Genomic DNA, 15,210 nt, shown 5'->3' on the forward strand with positions numbered 1-15,210 from the left:
AAGTACTAAAAATACACTCGGTTTAGAGGCCACCCGTATTTCAGAACTGCTAAAAGATGAGATTCTTCTCATAGAAATTTGAAAAAAGTCTAAAATCCATTCGTGTCAACTCACTCACCCTCAACAAACCTTTAAAAAAGCCTACATGCGGGCTGAGGGAGGAAGGTGAGCGTGTGGGCAGGGACCCCTCCTGCAGCCACTGTGCAGCACCCCCCCAGGACTACGGGGCTGCCGGTGCCCCCAGGCTGCACTTCAGCCCCCTGATCTCTCACCTCCCACACGACGTGTGTGCATTGAATGCAGCGGGATGGAGCAGAGGGAATGGGAACAGGGGACATGGACATTGAAGCTGCACCCGGCATGTTCTCCCCTCCCTCTGCTGGACTGCATTTTGGCATCCCAGCGCTGAGGGTTCACAGATACGTCCATCGTGCTGATGGCAAAGGCAGTGTCCGTGCCACCCACCCCGGCTGCGCCTGAGCCCCGGGACAGCGACGGAAAGCTTTGGGGTCACTCTAAGCTGGTACGTGACACATTGACTCTGCTGCTGAGGCCCAGAATTAGGAAAGGAGCATCCGCTGGCCAGATGGATGATGTGTGCATTAAAAAATAAACCCATCCTAATCGCTGCTAAAATCTGCCTAATCTCAGCCCCAGAAGTGAGGGAAGCCATGGCATACAGAAAGTGCAGATGTGGAGTCAGCGCTGGGCTCTGCAGGGACCCACTGAGACAAAAATGGAGCGTTGGGCTGGAAATGCAGAGACGTGGTTTGTGCTCACTCCAAAGCCCACTCGGCCAACCACTGCTCACACCGGGCTCGCTGCTCCTCCGTCTCCGGGCTCTTGGCTTCGCTCGGTGCCTCCTCTTCTCTGCCACCAAGCACGGCTTCTTGGCTCTCCTCCTCTTCCCCCTTCTGCACCATCTTGTCCTTCAGCTCCTGGATGGTCTCATCCAGCCGGTGGGTGACGTGGTGGGGCACCCAGTTGCTGTCCATCGCGGTGACAAAAGGGTCGGGCGCACAGACCTCGATGAGCTCCTTGCCGGTGGGGATGCGCAGGTAGTAGGCGTGGAGCATCATCCTGTAGGGACTGCTGTCCTTCTTGTGGCTGTAGGTGAAGTCCCCCACGATGGGGTGGCCGATGGCGCTGCAGTGAACCCGCAGCTGATGGGTTCGCCCTGAGGGGACAGCGGGAGCAGAGGAATCAGGGACACAGGTTATCCTTGGAACCCTCCTTGAGGGCACAGCGGCGTGAGGTGACCACATACCCGATGACATTTGTCCCCCCAGGCAGAGAACCCTCTGAGCTCAGCAGCTCTCGGCTTCCTGCCTTTGCACCACGTGCCCACGCCAAAGCCCAGGGCTGCAAGTGCAGGTCCTGGCCCCAGGGGCCACCTCAGAGCTGCTGGGGCTGCAGCCCCCTGCGCCGCCCCAGCCCCGAGTCCCCACCTGTCAGCGGCTGCAGCAGCACTTTGGTCACGGGGTCTCCACTGTAGGACCCGTGCTCCAGCACGATCAGCTCCGACTGGCAAGGCTTGGGGTTTTCACAGCCTGCAAGGAGACCCACAGGGGGGTCAGCTCCCCCCGCGCGGCCCGGGTGGTGTGGGCAGCGCAGGCAGGGCGCGGGAGCCGCTCACCCTCCGTCCCGTCGATGCACATCATGTGGGTCATGCCCTCGGTGGTGTTCTTCCCGATGGCGTAGCAGATCGTCATCCGGCTCTGGCTGACGTGGCCCCGGACCTGCAGGGCAGAAAGCCGGTTGCAAACGGATCCTCACTGGGGCGGGATGCTGGGACACAGAGGCTGAGCTGCAGCGCAGCAAAACCGAAGCCAGGTCCAGGAGCAGGGCTGAGGCGGGGGCTTACCAGGGCCAGATAGGCTTTGGTCACCAGCCGGTCTTTAAAACACTTGTAGGCGCTTCCCGCTGCCGCTTTGTTGAGCGCGACGCACAGGGCCCCGCTGGTGGAGAAGTCGAGTTGGTGGCAGAACCTGGAGAGGAGACGGGAGGCGGGGGAGCATCCCCGGGCAGTGTCCCCAGCCGAGGCTGGCTGCTCGCGGGCAGGACAGAGCCCGCCGTGGTGCCTGGCTGCTCACCTGAAGCCATAGTAGGTGTCAGGGTCAGCCAGCTCGGGGAAGCGGTACTTGAGCTGGCTCTGCAGCGTCAGCGTCTCGTACCACATCTTGCTGTCGATGCGGATGTCCCAGTGCTTGTTGACCACGATGAAGTCAGAGCTCTGGTACAGGATGGACAGGTTGTCGATGGTGCCCGGCTCCATGGTCAGAGCCCTGCGGAGAACATGAGGGGAGGGGGGGTGAGCAGGGTGGGAAGGGCCTCGGGCTGCAGCCTGTGCAGCCGGGATGGGCACAGCCCCCCAGCCTGAGCACCCCCGGGATGGGCACAGCCCACAGCCTGAGCACCCCCGGGATGGGCACGGCACCCCCAGGATGAGCACAGCCCCCCAGCCTGTGCACCCCCAGGATGGGCACAGCACTCCCGAGATGGGCACAGCACCGCCAGGATGGGCACAGCCCACAGCCTGCGTAACCTAATGGGCACAGCCCCCCGGGCAGCGAAGGGCCGCGGCGGGGGCGGGCAGGGCGCGGGGTACCCGGCAGGGCTGCAGCTGTACCGTGGCACCAGTGTCACCGCACGGCTCCCCCCCACCCCTTACCGCTGTCCCCCCGTGCAGGCGCAGGTCCCACAGCGGCGCCGGTGCTGGGCCGCTCCGGTCTCACGGCGGGGCTCGGCCTCCCCCGCTGCCGGCCGGGCCCGCACTGCCGGGAACACGGAGCACGGCGGGGGCACAGGGGACACGGCGGAGGGGACCCCGCGCCCCCCGTCCCCCGCCCCGCGCCCCGGCCGACCTGCAGCGCCGTCCCCGGGCCGCGCCGGGCGGCTCCGGCTACATCGCAGCCAGCGGCGCCGCGTCGCGTCCAATCAGCGTCCCCGCCGCCGCGGCCGGCAGCGCGGCGCGTCCAATCAGCGTCCCCGCCGCCGCGGCCAGCAGCGCGTCGCGTCCAATCAGCGTGGGCCCCGCGGCGGCGCGGCGGCCGGAAGCGCGGGCGGGCGGCGCGGCGCCCATGGCGGGCCCGGAGGAGAGCCCCGGCGGCGGCTTCTGCCGGCGGTTCGCGGCCGAGCTGGAGGTGCTGGCCGAGCTGGGAGGTGGGCGCTGCTGCGGCGTCGCGTCCGGGCCTGGGGGCGCGGAGGAGGGCGGGAGAGCCCGGCCGCGGAGCCGCGTGTGCGCACCCCACCGTGGGCCCCCTGCGGTGACCGGTGCCGCCGCGTTACGCCTGTTGCAGATGGCAGCTCCCCGCCCGCCGGGCCGCAGCTCTCCCGGCTCCGAGGCAGGAGGCAGCCGCCGGAGGAGCTCGACCCCGCCGGGGGCAGCAGCGCCAGGAAGAGGGACCGGGGCTGTGCCCCCCCCGGCTCGTCGCCCACCCCCCGCAGTAGGTTTGGGGGACCCCTGGGTGCTGCTGCCCCTCCCCGCCCCGAGGGGTGCAGGGTGCTGCTGGGGGAGCAGCTGGGTACCGGCCTTCTGCTGAGGATGCTCCTCCTCTTCCTTCTGCCCTGGGGTCTCTCGCAGCCCCGAAGCCGAAGCGACAGCGCCTGGAAGCTGTTAAGAAGCTCAGCTTTGGTGCGGATGAGGACTTGGCTCCTGAGGTCCTCTGGGATGCTGGTCCAGAGACACCTTCTGCTCCCCAGATTGCCAGGTTGGCCACCTTGAACCCCATTTTTAGCAAGGATGAGGGAAAGGGACCTTGAACCCCACAGTGGGGTTCAAGGTCCCTTTCCCTGACCCCTGCTAAAGGAATCTGGTGTTCTCCAGCTTGGACCACCTGGAGAAGAGTAGCATGGCCTCACTGCAAACCACACCACCCTCTGAGAAGAAGCAGGTACTCAAGCGGCCACCCATCCTGGAGGACTACATCAACGTGACATCCACCGAAGGTACCAGGGTCTTCATGGTGGTGAGGGATGACCCCTCCAGGACGGGGGTGGAGGTAAGGAGCGGGGGGGGGTTCCATTCAGTTCAGGAGGGGATCTTTGATGAAACACGAAATGTCTGTGCTGAGCATCGGTACAACCGTCGGTGTGTGTCCTCTGGTCCTCACAGCTCCCCGATTCCCTGGGCTGGAACGCACGCAGGCCGCTCCACTTGCTGGGGGTGCCTTTCTCCTGCCTGAAGGAACAAGTGCATGAAGAGGTATCGCATCTTTACACCGACCTTCCCGTCTCCCCTGCCACCACTCGATAGCCACAGTATTGGCTCCCAGATCCCTGCTCCCCCCGGCTGTGGGTTAGTGGGGTGTCTCTGACCCCCCTCTTGCCCTCTTTGTGCTCAAGCGTCGAAGGTATGTTCTGGAGGTGTCACAGCAGCTGACAGAGATAATAAACAGGTGAGATGTTGGGACAAAATCCCACTCCTATCCCTACCATGCTGTCGGATGTGCCTCCCAAGGTGCTCCGGTGGGGTCCAGCACTGGGGACCTGTGAGCAGAGGAGCCTCTTTGCCCTCAGCATCCCCAGCTTGGGAAGCCTGGGTGTAATTCCCAGCGCTGTCCTGGGTGCTCTGGGGCAAGTTAATTCTGTCTCGCAGTTGCCTGGAGAACGAGACCGGTGCCGAAAGCCCGAAGCCTGGTGGGGAAGCGGAGCCGGCAGACGAGGAGGAGTCTGCGCGACATTGCCTCTGGGTGGACAAGTTCACTCCCCGGCACTACATGGAGCTGCTCAGTGATGATGTGAGGTGCTAGGATAAGTCAGGGCTTGGAGTTTGGGTGGGTTTACCGCTGCTATAACTCTTCCTTAATTCCGTGGGATCAAGGCTTTATGGTGCTGCCTTTGATCGTGGGGCTTTCAGAAGCATTGGCTGAGGGCTGTGTCCCTGCTAGCCCTGCCTGGGGGCGTTCTGCTGCCGAGAGCTCGGGGAGGGGGTTTTTCAGCTGTAGGCTGTGGGCCTTCCAACAGAAAAGACTATGGAAGATGGCCAAAATAAGACAAAAAGATCGGGTGCATTTTAACTAGGAGTTGTTGGCTATTTGATTTTTTTTGGAATATTAGAAGGGAATTGGAAGTTATGGAAGAGGCTGTGAAGTGCTGGGTTGAGCCAAGACAGAAGAGGGACAGCAGGGCTGGGGCCGATGTGACTTGTCCTTGGTTGCCCTGTGGGATGGTGGCTGAGTCGGAAGGGAAGCTGTGTTCCCACGCTGTCCCAGAGAGATGCTGGTGTGACTGGGTAACATGGTGATGTGCGAGGTCTCTCTTCTGCGCTGCCTCCCCAGGCTCAGCTCCTTCCTCTGCAACCAACACCGGTTTGTAAGCCATGGAGGGGCCTTCCTCTCTCCTCGACCGGGTCCTTGCGAGGTTTGATGGGGTTTGCTTGCTTTCTTGCCCCACAGTACACAAACCGCTGCCTTCTGAAGTGGCTCAAGCTCTGGGACACGGTGGTGTTTGGGAAGGAGCAGGCCGTGAAGAAGGCCAAGCCCAGCACTGAAGCTCGTCCTCCATTCGGCCGCCCCAAGGAGCAGCAGAACAAGTGGAAAACGAAGGTCCAGCTCACAGAGGAGATTCTGGAGGCTGAGCTGGACCAGCACAAGAGGCCCAAATACAAGGTGAGCAGGACAGGACAGGACACCGCTGCGGTGGGTCTCCTCTCCTATGCCCCTCGTCTTTCGGCTGAGGTGAGGAGCAGGGTCTTCCCTTTCTTTTCCCTCTTTCTCCCCTCTCTCCCTCCTTCTCCCCTCTCCCAGTACAGATCTAGGAGGAATCGGATTCCTTGCTGCTTCTTAGGAAATACGGGGGTTTCTCATTTCTTCTTCTGTTTCAGCTTGAGTACTGTGATAATCCGGGGAGGGCAACAGCCTTCTTTCAGCCAGATCAGGTGGGCCAGTTGAGGAAAGACATACCCTTTTTAGCAGAGGTTGGCCTTGACTTTAGGGGCAAATAACAAATAAATAACGTGCCTTTGAGCTAGAGTTTCTGCATCTGGAAAAGAGCAATGATGCTCAAATGCTAAAGGGAGCAGAGATAGCATACCCAGGCCAGCTTACCAGCTTCAACCTGTCTGGTGAGAGGATATAAAAAAGGGGAAAACAAAAATAGATACTAACAGCATTGTTTCCCAGGAGGGTAATTCTGGAAGAGATTTTGTTCAGCCTTTTCTGTCTGTTGCCCTGGAACCTTAAACATATGCATGAGAGATGCTGCCAGGATGACTGTTGCCTCTGAGTTTCTGTTACAGTCTCCTTCCTCCAGTGACTTTCCCTTTTCCCTGTGTGTCTACACACGAGTGCAGCAGCTCCCAGGGCCGGATTGCAGGCTGCAGAGCCTCGTCCCCTTGCATGGCAGCCTTGGTGGGAGCTGGAGGAAGCCTTGCCTTGCTGCCTGCCGGGCTGATGTTGCTCTCTGCTGTAGGTGGCCCTGCTCTGTGGCCCGCCTGGCTTGGGAAAGACCACGCTGGCCCACGTCATCGCAAAGCACGCGGGATACAATGCTGTTGAGATGAATGCCAGGTGAGTCTGCGCTGGCTGCTTAGCTTTGTCCTGCCCCAGAAGCGGGTGGAGGTGGTGCCGTGCTGGAGGTGATGCCGTGCTGGAGGCGATGCCACGCTGCAGCAGCCTGGCACAGGCTTGTCTTGCAGTGACGACCGCAGTCCTGAAGTTTTCAAAACCCACATCGAAGCTGCTACCCAGATGAAGTCTGTGCTGGGCGCCAACGAGAAGCCCAACTGCCTGATTATCGATGAGATAGATGGCGCGCCTGCGGTAAGCCCCTGCTGGCGGGCAGCCTGGAGCTAGCCACCTTTTGCTTTAATTATTACTCCACTAACAGCTCATCCCTTGTTCTGTCTTACGAGCTGTTTCTTGCCTCTGAACAGCAAGAATTCATCCCTTCTGTCCTTATTTATATTTTTCCCAAGGCATCTATCAATGTGCTGCTAAACATCATCAACAGCAGGGATGCGCAGGGTGAGGCAGCGGCGGGCACGGGCCGGAGGAGGCAGCGCGAGGAGAGGCTGCTGCGCAGGCCCATCATCTGCATCTGCAACGACCAGTTAGTATCTGTGTGCCTGGGGAGGATGGGGAGCTGAGACCCCTGCCCCAAGCAAGGAGGCGGCTGCTGTTGCCTCCAGCCGAAGCTTTCCTGTGCCGAGTTGCCCGTCATCAGATGGCGGCTTAGAAGTACCTTAGGAAAAGTAAAACTACAACACGCTCAGCCTTCCTGAACCCTCCTGGGTGTTGTGTCTGCTGGGGTGACTTGTAGCTGGGTGTGAGTGGACAGTTGCTTTTGTGCATGCCCAAGCATGCAGTGGGGTGCAGGCAGCTGCTAAATAACCCATTTCTCTTTGAGTGGAACATTCTCCTATGGAGACAGGCTGAGAGAAGTTGGGGTTGTTCAGCCTGGAGAGCAGAAGGTGCCAGGGAGACCTTAGAGCAGCTTTCCAGTGCCTAAAGGGGGCTTATAAGAAAGATGGGGACAGATTCTGTGGTAGGACCTGTAGTGATAGGACAAGGGATATTTTAAATTAAGGGAGGATAGATTTAGGTTAGATATTAGGAAGAAATTCCTAATTCTTCCCTGTGAGGGTGGTGAGACACTGGCCCAGGCTGCCCAGAGCAGCTGCGGGTGCCCCATCCCTGGCAGGGCTCAGGGCCAGGCTGGACGGGGCTGGGGGCACCCTGGGTGGGTGGGAGGGGTCCTTGCCTGTGGTGGGGGGGTGGAACTAGGTGGCCTTTAAGGTCCCTTCCAGCCCAAACCCTTCTGTGATTCTGTGATGGATAGCTGGATTTCTCCCTCTGCTAGGGTCACTGAGACTGCTGTGCTTTCCTTTGCCAGGTACGTCCCTGCCCTCCGCCCGCTGCGGCAGCAGTCGTTCCTGCTCAACTTCCCTCGGACGGCACCATCCCGGCTCGCCCAGCGGCTCTGCGAGGTGCGGCAGGGCCGAGGGCTCCTCTGGGCCCCCTGGCCCCCAGGCCCTCCCTGCTGACCCCCCTCTCCTGCAGATCGCCCTGCGGCAAGGCATGCGGGCAGACACGGGCGCGCTGCTGGCGCTGTGTGAGAAGACGGAGAATGACATCCGCTCCTGCATAAACACTCTGCAGGTACTGGTGTCACTGGGAGCTCTCGAGGGGACACAGACTTGCTGTGGCTCTTGACATGATCTGGGCTCGCATGGGGATGGAGGAAGAAAAACTGTGTCCCAGGCAGATTCCTGAAATGTCCGCCCCGTCCCCTGCTTTATTTTTAACCTCGATTCCCCTACAAATGGAGGACGAGCGATGCGCCGCTGCCTGGCTTTCCCTGGCACCAGCTGGCTGTTATGGGCATCACCTGCCTCCCCCTGTGCCCATCCCCACCAGCCCCCTGCTTGTGTTGCAGTTCCTGCATGGCCGAGGGCAGAAGGAGCTGAACATGCAGATGGTGCAGACGATGAAGATTGGCTTAAAGGACCAAAACAAGGGCCTCTTCTCCATCTGGCAAGAGATCTTCCAGCTCCCCAAGGTCCAAAGGTAAAAGGGGGGATTTATTAATTAAGCACGCCGCTTCATGGCGTTCCCTTGCTGCTTGTAAGACCTGCAGTGGGGAAACCTGGAAGGTCCTGGAGAGCTGATCTGCCCTGCAGCAGACCTGGCCTCGTCAGCAGATTTGTGTGTCCAGATGCTCCTTGACTTGCTCTCTTTGGATGTGATTTGGCATCGGTATTGCCTTCAGTCCAGTTTGCGAGGGTCCAAATATTCCTTGCTGGTCTGTTCCGCGCCAGGGCACTCTGAGCAATTCCGTTTGGGCTTCCCCCAGGCACAGGATAGGAATGGACCCTTCTTTGCCAACCCAGCTCCTGGTGGGTGATGAGGACCTGTTGCACCTCGGGGGGATGGCTGGCTTCAATGCGTCCTCCCACCGCTTCCACCACATTCTGCACCTCGCCGTCTCCTCAGGGGAGCAGGAGAAACTCGCCCAGGTAGAGCAGCCGAGGGGGAGAGCCGGGCCCCTCCCTCTGCTCTGTTGTGCTAGAGCTGAGCTCGGTGGGATGCTCAGAATCCCAGTGGCATGCGCTGATGGGGCTGTCTGCCCTGCCTCGAGCTGTCTCTAATCCTTTGTCCACTTCCAGGGTCTGTATGAAAATTTCCTGAACATGAGGCTGCGGGACTCCAGTTTCAGCTCTGTGTGCTTGGCCCTGGAGTGGCTGGGCTTCTCCGACCTGCTGAACAAGGCTGTCCTGCACAGGCAGAGCTTCCAGCTGATGCGGTACCTGCCCTTCCTGCCTGTGGTTTTCCACCTGCTCTTCGCGGCCACCAGCGTCCCCCGGATTGCTTATCCCAGCAGCCAGTACGAGGCAAGTACCTCGTATGTGGTGTATGGTGGCAGCGTGGCTCCAGCTGTCACCCATGGGGACATGTGTGGTCGCAGCCATGGCTGAGCTGTCCCTGCCCTCTCCACGCAGGCCCTGGCCAAGCTGAACCACATGCAGAACCTCGTCATGTCCATGGTGTCGGGGATAACGCCCAGTGCCCGCAGCCGTGCAGGTCAGCAGTCTCTCATCTTGGAAGTGCTCTGTCTGCTGCTGGACATCATCACCCCGAAGCTCCGACCAGTGAGTGCCCACTGGTCCCCTCTCACTGCGGTGGCAGGAGTTCTGGCTGGGTGACGTGCCCGCTCCCCCAGCACGAGGGCTGGGGGACATCCCTTGGGCTGTGTCAGCCAGGCACAGGCTGAGCTGTCCAGGACCTCTCCCAAATCTGGGTCTGTTTGGCGTTGCAGCTGATGCAGCAGTTGGAGGGAAGCCGGGGATGTGGGGCTGAGACAGCCAGCTGCTGGGTGCACGGGGGGATGTCCTGCACCTCCTGGACCCTTGCACCCGGGGGGTGGGCTTGGCTGCGCAGGGGCTGGGGAAGCTGCAGCAGTCTCCTTCAGGCAGCTGCCTCACCTGAACGTGTGGTTGCACCGAGTGCGTTTACCCGTGGGGCTGTCAGAGGGGTCTGTCCCTGCTCTGTGAAGCGCGTCTGTCCCTAATAGGAAACTAAACTTGGTCTGAACCTCGTGGGTACTAACTGTCCTTTCTCGTGTAGAGACACACCCTGTGCTTCAGGTTATTTTGATATTTAGAAGATATTACGGATCAGTGATGCTCTCCCCTTGCTGGGCTCCGCTCTCCTCCCCAGGTGAACACCCAGCTGTACAGCCAGAAGGAGAAGCAGCAGCTGGCAGACCTCATCAGCACCATGCTGGCCTACAACCTCAGCTACCACCAGGAGCGCCTGCCTGAGGGCCAGTATGTCTACAAGCTCGACCCGTAAGTCCCAAGGGTGAGGAGAAGGCGTAGGGGGGTCAGAAACAACAGCAGAGCATCCAGGAATGAGTGAGCCTGAAAGCATCATGGCATGGAGTGGGTTTCTTGCAGCTGGAGCTGGGAGGTTTCTCTGATGGTGGCAGCTGGGCTGGCACGAGCTGCCGGTTGCTGGGGTGGCTGCAGGGACCTGACTTTCTCTGATGGCAGCTCTGTGGGGAGCATCTGCTTCTTCATCTCCTGTTTTTTTAAAGGAGGAGCCCTGGAACCTTGTGGGTACCTGGGGCTGCTGCTGGCTTTGCTCCCCCTGCAGCGTGGTCCGGCTGCCCCCCTCACCTCCTCCTCGGGCTGAGGCTGAAGCAGGGCTGGGTTTGCTTTAATGGGATTAAAGGAATGGAGGCAGCTACCTTCGGCTCCGGAGCTGGCAGAGAAGGGACCGACGCTGCTGGGGGCTTGCGGCAGCAGAGGGGAGCAGGTCCACCAGGTCCCACCTCACACACGGGAGGTGCTGCAGCCGCTGGTTTGTGTGTCACCAGCCAGCCATCGCTAGACTCTCTGCTTTAAGTACATCCAGAGCCATAAACGCTCCTGAGGCTTCGGTGAAGTAATACAGACCCGACCACAGCTAGGAGCAACGCTAATGTCTTCCTGGTGCAAAGTTAATTACAAAAATTAGCCTCTGTTAAATCAAGCAGCTATATCTAATTACAGTGAAGCACTTTATTATTTTTTTTTCCCACGGAAAAGCCTGCGGGATCTGCAGGGGCTGTGGGGAGCCATCTGCCCCTGCCCTCCCCGGGTCAGGCTGTGCCACCTAAATGCAGCCCTGAGGGAACTGTGGGACATTGGGAGCCACGTGGCACAAGCAGGCACGTTGATTTGATTGATTTGATTCGCTTCACTTTTTTTGGCGAATTCTGAGCCTGTTTCCTGGCCGTGTGCAGCGATTATGGGGACCACAGGGGGTGTCATGTCCCCGTGGCACCTGCGAGTTGTGTCCCAGCATCTCTCAGCAAACAAAGCTGTTGTTGACAGCAAAACCTGTGTTTTCTCTTCACAACTTCTGAAATGGTAGATTGGACAGATCATTTCTAAATGACTGCAAAGGCATCTGACATAGGACTTTGCTCCCTTTAGTTAAAGGGGAATAATACTGAATGTGAATAAAAGCGTGAAATATTTACAGCTGGCAGAGGAACCGGCCCAGCTGGCTCCTTGGTGCTGGCTGTGCCTGGGCTTTCGCTGTACAGAAACAGGCCTGAACTCCAGATCTGGTGCACTAACCTTGTTAATAAAACTGCTCTGATTAGCCAGTATTACTGTTCATGGCCGTATCTCAATTAAACAGCTCCCCACAGGCACCTCGGGGTTCATGCAAAGGGTCATGGTACCACTTGTGCCCAAGCTGTGATGTGAGTCTGTTTTTTTCAGGGCAATCTGTTCGGTGCAGACCTGCCTGCAGTTTCCTCTTTTTGCGTTAAAACCAAGATTAAAGAGCGTGTAATCCCTCCCGAGTTCCCATTCAGCCGAGATGCCCTGCAGCAGCTTGGCTCTGTGCGGCCGGCACTGCTCGTTGGGCATCTTCTAGCGCTGCCCTCGCACGTGTGGGCTTGGAGAGGGGAAACTGAGGCACTGCGGCCAGGCTTATACTGAGAGGCTGGGGAAGACGGGGCTGGGAGGATGGTGGGTCTCCCTATGCTCATGTCAGGCTGCAGTTTCCATAATGCTTTTTTATTTTCAGTATTGATTTATTTTCTCCCCTTGACGATGCAGAAACGTGGAGGATGTCTGCCGGTTCCCGGACCTGCCGGCTCGCAGGCAGCTGACCTACCAGGCCAAGCAGCTCATCGCCAGGGAGATTGAGCTGGAAAAGATGAGGAGGATGGAGACTTTGCTGCAGGCGCGAAACCCGGGCGAGGTAGGGAGGGCTGGCAGTGTCCTGTGGTTCTGGGGGGGTGGTGGGCCCGTCGATGGGGATAAAGCCCTTAGGGCTGGTGTGGGGACATGGTCTTTCCAAAGCGGCCGGTGGCTTTCGCTCTGCAAATGGAAATCCAGGATTAAACTCGCCCAGTCGCAGCCATCTGCACGCACATCTGCCTGCGGGGCAGCACATCTGTGCTGGGGTGAAGTGCCCAGGGGCTCATCTTTTTGCAGCAGTTCTGGAAAGAGGCGCTCGCTGTGAGTTAAAGGCTTTTCAACTCTGTAACTAGGGTTGCGACAAGGTGGGAATTGTAGTGTGTCTGGGGCAGCTGGCCTGCTGCCTGCCTGCGCATTCCCTTGCTTCACTTCGACCTTCCCGAAGGTCCCAAAGCCCCAGGAGGAGCAGAGTTACTCTGCCCACTGCTGAAACGCTCTGGGGAGCAGCGGGCAGCAGGCGGGAGACGGTGGAAATGGGTGGAAAAGGCTGAGAAACTGTTCAGGTGTAGCTGGTGCCTGCCCTGCCCTGGTGCCGTGGGGATAATTAATCCCTGAGAGCCCCTTGCAGCAGAAGAGCTTTCTCAGGGGACGCGTGGCACAAAGAGATGCTACAAAAATATCTCTGGAGGCTCCTTGTTTACACACTGCCAACTGTTGGAGTCCCAGGGAAAAGGGCTAAACACGCACATGCCCAAAGCACTGCCGGGGCTAATCCTGCCTGCTGCTGTGAGGCAGAAAATGATGAAAAAAATCCTTTACCAAGTCGTTTGGATATTATAATCAAACCTGGCAGCAAATAGAGGGGGTGTGCGGGACGGATGACAAGGCACTGTCCTGCCCTCAGGCTGTGCATCACCTGGGGGGGGAGGGATGCCCAAACCCTGAGCTCCACAAGCCCCAGCCCCGAGGGGACCCTGGCTCAGGACTCTCCTCCCCACAGGAGCCCAGGAATGGCCTCAGTGAGGCTGGGGAGCAAGCGGATGCAGGGCCAGCAGTGCCCCCCAACCACCACCAGCGCCTGGAGCACATTGTCCGGAGGGCAGCGGTGGAGGACAAGGTGAGGGGGCTGCAATTTCTGCCTAATTTCCTACCAGCATATACCTTGGCTGCTAGAGGCTTGCTATCTCCATTGATATTTATTGTTTATTTAGTCCAGATTCTTTTAATAGGATAGTTCAGCACCCCGCGTCCCATAAATGCATCGCTGGGTTTACAGCATCGGGATGAATTAGGTCTGGGTGACAATTATGGACATGTGCTGTGAAGCTTTCAGGCGTAGGGAGGGAAAAAGATGTAGATATTTGGGCTAAAATAGCTGAATTTTGTCTCTGGGAGCTGCAGGGCTGGGGGCAGAGCTGCTTGCAGGTGGGGGAGGTATGCACGTGGCTCGGGGGGCTGCAGGGGAAACCATCCATCTTCCATCAGTGCAGTGGGTGAGCTGGGCTGGTCTCGCCCCAGGTATCCTGGTAGTGGTCAAGAGGAGCAAGGGGGGGTCCCCTGCCCCCACCCCTCTCCAGAGGCCCAGCCTCGAGGCCTCACCTGCTTTAGCCTGGTGAACCTTGAAGTTTGTCTTTCCCACGCCCTTTTGAATGCCGTTTGCATTTTACCGAGCCCGCTGGCTCTTTCTGCAGGATTTGCATTTGGCCCCTGCCCGGTGGCTTCCTTCTGCGCCAGGTGCTTGGAGGGGGAAGGGGCTGGCGCAGCCCCGAGCCTGGGGTGATGAGCGTGGGGTGAGAGCGTGGGGTGACAGCCGCACGCAGAGCCCCAGCGCTGGGCTCCCCTGAGCTGCCGTAGGGCTGACTTTGCTTAAAACTGGGGAGAGCGGAGCGGTGTCCCCAGCGTCTGGCCTCGCACGGGGGGAAACTGGGCTCCTTCTGGCTGTCCCCGAGCGCGAGCTGAAAGAGCAGGCACTGGCGGAGCTGCGCTCACCTTCTGCTTTTTCCTTTTTGCAGCCTGAGACCGACTTCTTCGGGCGGCCACTTCGGCAGCAGCGGGCGGCCGTGGCCACAGGTGGGTGGCAGAGGGTTGGGTGGGATGGGCACGGGTGCTGCCGGGGGGGGGGCCCGCCCTGGCACAGGGTACCCGGACCCCACACAGGTGCCCAAACAGGGGCACTGTGCCTGGGGGGACATCAGCGGGGTGGGAGGGATATATTGAGCCAAGTGACCCTCGGGTGCCTGCGGGCAGCTCGGTGGATTCTGGCAACATCTGAAGGGCCAACGAAGACCCTGAGTTGAGGAGCACGGTTGTGGGAGCAGTGTGGGTGCTCTGAAGTTTGCAGGATCCGGGACATGGGAGCATCAGCTCAGCCCTTGCAACCCCCCCGTGCCCGCAGCAGCTCCTGGCTCTCAGTGTCCTGGGCACAGGGTGTAACTTCAAGGTTAAGAATTTCTGCAAGTTTTTGATATCAGTCTCCCCCCTGGCTGCAGCCCCTCAGGCCTCCAAGGAAGAGTCAAGTGAGAGCCAGATGGGGAAGGCCGTGGGGAAGAGCGATGTCTGGTTCCGCTTTAATGAAGGGGTTTCCAACGCTGTCAGGAGGAACATCTACATCAGGGACCTGCTCTAGCGGAGGTGAAGCCCAGGAAATCCTGTAGATGGAACTGAAGGGAGGAGCTGGCTTTTGGCTTTCTAACCCATGGGTGGGGTGTGTGTGCATGAGCCTCTTTTTATTTTTTAGTACCCGCTTGTTTTGTTTAAAAAAATATTAAAAAAATAAACAGGAAGTATTGCTGTTTATTTCATTTATAAACCCTTAGCTGTCGTATGTTGCCTCTTTTGCTGCAAAATTGTATCCTACAATATACAAAAGAGTATCTAAAATCACTGAAAAAGTTTTATAAAAGTTTTCTTCCAAGTTGAGAAAGCTGCTGGCTTGATGGCAGCGGCAGCCGGGAGCGAAGCTCTGCAACTGGAACGGGCAGCCCAACCCCAGAGGGACCTTCTGCTCCTGTCCCCCCATGCTGCCCACCCCCACAGGCTTCCCCCTCCTCCCCCCCCCCCCTTTAAAAAAG

The 15,210-nt window shown here is 59.1% G+C and overlaps 2 protein-coding genes across 2 annotated transcripts; one reads left to right on the forward strand and one right to left on the reverse strand.

Annotated features, from left to right (window-relative positions):
• Positions 1–73: 73 nt before the first annotated feature.
• RPUSD1 (RNA pseudouridine synthase domain containing 1) lies at positions 74–2,937 on the reverse strand. Its single transcript, XM_080386605.1, has 6 exons — positions 2,672–2,937; positions 2,094–2,285; positions 1,865–1,988; positions 1,637–1,739; positions 1,449–1,550; positions 74–1,177 (listed from the first exon to the last, which is right to left on the reverse strand). Exons 2-6 carry the CDS (start codon positions 2,273–2,275, stop codon positions 777–779), a joined length of 912 nt encoding a protein of 303 aa, XP_080242731.1. The 5' UTR covers positions 2,276–2,285; positions 2,672–2,937; the 3' UTR covers positions 74–776.
• CHTF18 (chromosome transmission fidelity factor 18) lies at positions 2,906–14,948 on the forward strand. The gene is made up of 22 exons (XM_080386537.1): positions 2,906–3,162; positions 3,300–3,446; positions 3,584–3,710; positions 3,827–4,001; positions 4,115–4,204; positions 4,345–4,397; positions 4,598–4,739; positions 5,397–5,609; positions 6,412–6,509; positions 6,638–6,761; positions 6,917–7,050; positions 7,834–7,927; positions 8,001–8,099; positions 8,377–8,507; positions 8,794–8,956; positions 9,107–9,331; positions 9,440–9,589; positions 10,158–10,288; positions 12,056–12,200; positions 13,140–13,256; positions 14,152–14,209; positions 14,629–14,948. Exons 1-22 carry the CDS (start codon positions 3,081–3,083, stop codon positions 14,763–14,765), a joined length of 2,835 nt encoding a protein of 944 aa, XP_080242663.1. The 5' UTR covers positions 2,906–3,080; the 3' UTR covers positions 14,766–14,948.
• The last annotated feature ends 262 nt before the right edge of the window (positions 14,949–15,210 follow it).

Source organism: Falco punctatus, assembly GCF_963210335.1.
Source record: "Falco punctatus genome assembly, chromosome: 4".
NCBI lineage: Eukaryota > Metazoa > Chordata > Aves > Falconiformes > Falconidae > Falco > Falco punctatus.

Coding starts and splice junctions, on each gene's coding strand:
- RPUSD1 (XM_080386605.1), bottom strand. CDS start 2,275: ATGGAGCCGGGCACCATCGACAACCTGTCCATCCTGTACCAGAGCTCT. Junction 1,740..1,864: donor CCAAAGCCTATCTGGCCCTG/GTAAGCCCCCGC, acceptor TCTGCCCTGCAG/GTCCGGGGCCACGTCAGCCA. Junction 1,551..1,636: donor GTGCATCGACGGGACGGAGG/GTGAGCGGCTCC, acceptor GTCTCCTTGCAG/GCTGTGAAAACCCCAAGCCT.
- CHTF18 (XM_080386537.1), top strand. CDS start 3,081: ATGGCGGGCCCGGAGGAGAGCCCCGGCGGCGGCTTCTGCCGGCGGTTC. Junction 4,398..4,597: donor CTGACAGAGATAATAAACAG/GTGAGATGTTGG, acceptor TCTGTCTCGCAG/TTGCCTGGAGAACGAGACCG. Junction 12,201..13,139: donor AGGCGCGAAACCCGGGCGAG/GTAGGGAGGGCT, acceptor TCCTCCCCACAG/GAGCCCAGGAATGGCCTCAG.